General features: G+C 50.0%; 1 protein-coding gene across 1 annotated transcript; it reads left to right on the top strand.

Annotated features, from left to right (window-relative positions):
* Positions 1-1,802: 1,802 nt before the first annotated feature.
* POX_a00365 (uncharacterized protein) lies at positions 1,803-3,194 on the top strand (the record flags this gene model as incomplete). The annotated part of the gene is made up of 1 exon (XM_050109309.1): positions 1,803-3,194. The coding sequence occupies one exon, from the start codon at positions 1,803-1,805 to the stop codon at positions 3,192-3,194; it is 1,392 nt and encodes a 463-aa protein (XP_049973077.1).
* Positions 3,195-3,385: the final 191 nt, after the last annotated feature.

Here is a 3,385-nt window from a genome sequence, read left to right as displayed (position 1 = left end):
TCGATGTGTCTAGCCCGGTGTGACAATCGAATGTCTTTGAGAAAACTGCCGATCCCCAACCGTCTTTTGCCAGGCGACGAGAGATCACAGACGACGCGCTACGTGACCCTTAGGGGTCAATCATCTCGGCGCAACAAATTCAGTAATGCCCTGACTTTGCTTGCAGACTTGCCCAGTGGTTGTTTTTTTTTCAAATTGAGGAGACTTTTCTTGAGGAGGATGAGCGTTGATCAAAATCACAATATCGCAGAGACTGTCTATGCCATGGGGGATTGAAGATTTCATCTTTTCACGTCTCTCGCCGATGTCTCCCTTTACTAAGAAACATCACCAGATTGAGCCAATGGAGTGATGAATATCCTGGATGGTGGGCAAGTTCTGGAGAGCAGCAGCTTGCAGGTGGCAGGCCCTAGTCAGTCGGCTTGGTGTGTATCTGACCTCCCTTGCGACAAAATCGAATATTCTGGCCTTGTCCATCTCGAGCTCTTATGTCTGTGACTGTCTGAGACTGTCTGCTTCCTCTGCTGGCCACTTTGAATTCTCCAGACCCCTCTCTCGAAGCATCTGGGAGCTGCATCCTCGATCGTTCCCAAGCGTTGGACATGCTGGTGTATCGTTTAGCACAGTACACGCTCGGGCAATCGACTCCACCACACATATGGTCTGCGCACCGCAGGATTTCGCTTATCCCGTTATCGAAAATGATACGAGCTTCAATTTCAAGACAATGTGGTTTTCTGCGGAGCATAAATGCCCCCCGCCGACGGCGCAGATTATGCTTCGTTCGTTCGGGGCGCTGCGAGAGTTCTCAAGAACTTGTGTCGTCTCACACGCAGTATGATTCGCAACCATGTTCTTGCCGGAGGAGTCGACTATGGAGGGGATGTGACTCTCGCTCAAGGAAGGGTTGACGCGCTTCGGTCAAGTAAAGGCTCACGAAATGATGGATGCGTGATGATGAATGAGGATAGTTGAATACTGTCCGAATGCCTCATTTCCTCTTTCTCCTTGCTGTGAGAGGATGTGGTCTGGAGTCGCCCAGCCCTGACATCATATTAGTGATATCTCCAAGTTCTCTCTTTTGAACATCAGCCTTGGATATCGGTTCTCTGCCAGGGTCAACTTTCGTCTTCAGAGGACATGGGTCTCGCTTGCCGGACTTTGAATCGACCATTTGTGACTTTCAAGTCCACAATTACTTCATTGATAGCTCTCTTGCTGACTTCCCGACACATTGATTCGGCGAATCTGATCAGGTCACCTTCGCCTTTCCGTTTTTTGATTCGCGCCGCCCACGAATTTCTTGCAGCTGAACCGTGGGTTTTTTTATGTGTCAAAACGTTCACTCTTTCCCCAAGCCCGCTCTCTTTTGTTAAAAGTGAGTCATCGTCGATAAATTCTTCCAATGTGAGAGTGAACTGAGCTTCCAGCAATTGCACTGACGTCGATATATCGTATTAGAGTAGCTCTTTCCTTGCAGCCGCCGCCTTTGTTGACATCGAGCCGTCAGAATGTTGTAGTGTACTCTTGCCAACCAGTTCCCTGTCATTCATATCGATTCTCGTCTTTTCCCAATTGCAAGAATTCTTCTCTTCCCCATAGCCTTATTCTCACCCTCATATTCATCTTCAAGCCCTTCCATTTATACAGGAGGAGCATCTGCTTCTTCCAAGACAGAATTATACTTTAATCCAAAAGCTCTTACCGTTTTATCTCGGAAACACTCTGCGATCTGCCAAACGGGCCGCTTCCCCCTTCCCAAGATCGTTCTCTTGTCTTGGCAGAAGGGCCCAGTGGAAGAGATGTCCTGGTCAAGTGAGGTGACCTGTGCTGGATCTTCCGGCGACAGCCGCTCTATCGAAAGCGGAGTGACAACGAAGCGTAAACATTTCATCAATTGCACCTCATCGACGGGATCGATGGCGTCTTCGCCGCTTTGCGACATTGCCGTGGAGAAAAAAAGGAAATTGGAGTTGACGAAAGAGCTCAAAGCTCGGAGTGCAAAATTGAAGGCCCAAGCTTCCTTCGATGCTTCGTTCTGGAGCACAGCGGCCGAATTGGAAGATATACATCTCAAGGTGTACGAATCGGATCGCAAAGTCTCGATCGTGGAATCAAAGCTGTCCGAGGACGAGTGGAAAGAGACTCCCGAGGCTCAAAGGTTTTCCGAACAGATCAAGGCCTCAGAACAGACAAAGAAAATCTATGAGAAGCGAAGAGAGGCACTTCAAGAAAGGGAAAGTCCAGCACGCACTGCTTTCATGAAGCTTTTTGTCTCTTCGAAGATCGGTCTTGGAATTCGGACGACAGGCGTTGGCAAGCGACCCACAGCGGATCAAGCCAACTTTCGCCAAGCTCTTATTGAGGTACACGATTCAAAGGAGCCTGGGTATGATGCGCTTTGGTGCCCGATAATGGGAGAGTACCTGGACTCGGACCTTGTTGTCGCCAGTCATCTTTTTGCATGGGGGCATGGTCAGGACGCGATGGATGCCATATTTGGCAGAAAAGCCCAGTCTGAGCTTTTTTCGCCTCGAAATGGCCTTCTTCTTCCGGTTCACATCGAGAAGGTTTTCGACATAGGAAAGCTGGCAATTGTCCCTCATCTCCCTGAAAGCACCTGCATGTCGATTGAAACCATCAAGACGTGGCTCCTAAATGAGCCGCGCGATTACCAAGTCAAGATCCTAGACCAGAAATGGGACAGACTTGATGACCGAGTGTACCGCCTCCATCCTCTGACATTCCGTGACCTTGACGGCCGCAAACTCCAGTTTCGTACCTCGTTTCGACCATCCGCAAGGTACGTCTACTTCCATTACTGCATTCAGGTGCTTCGCCACGCTTGGCAGCACAACGAGGCCAAGGCCGGTCAACGGGCCGCGGACTCTTTGAAGCATGAAGATGGGAGGCCTTTCTGGTGCACCCCGGGGAGATATCTCCCAAAGAACATGCTCTTGGCTTTTGTAGAAGAGCTGGGACATGAGTATAAGCCCCTGCTGCAGGGTGCTTCATGCCCAACGGTCGGGAACTCGGACCTCCTTCTCGAAGTCGCGGCCAATCAAGTCAAGAACCGGTCGTCCATTCTGGACACCAACCAGGAGGCTCCAGAAGACGAGCAGTCGACGGACGATGACGGGTCAAATGGAGACGACCTGTCTTTTGAATATTCTTCATGGGTGGAAAAGGATTGAAGAATGGCTTTTGTTATGTCGATGTGTCGACTGCTATTATTGTTGGTGGTAGAGTTGGTAAGAGTAGTAGTAGTATGTATTCATTCATTCACACACGGATCTGTCAGGCTTAGGGCTCGATTTGCTGGAAGGGCACTATCTGGGGCCGGGGCTAGCCCTCTCTGCCTTGCCGTATTTGGCTACCCCCGTGC

Source organism: Penicillium oxalicum, chromosome I, assembly GCF_001723175.1.
Source record: "Penicillium oxalicum strain HP7-1 chromosome I, whole genome shotgun sequence".
In the NCBI taxonomy this organism is placed as follows: Eukaryota; Fungi; Ascomycota; class Eurotiomycetes; order Eurotiales; family Aspergillaceae; genus Penicillium; species Penicillium oxalicum.
Note: the sequence above shows the minus strand (reverse complement) of the source record. Positions and strands in the feature narration are given on the sequence as shown.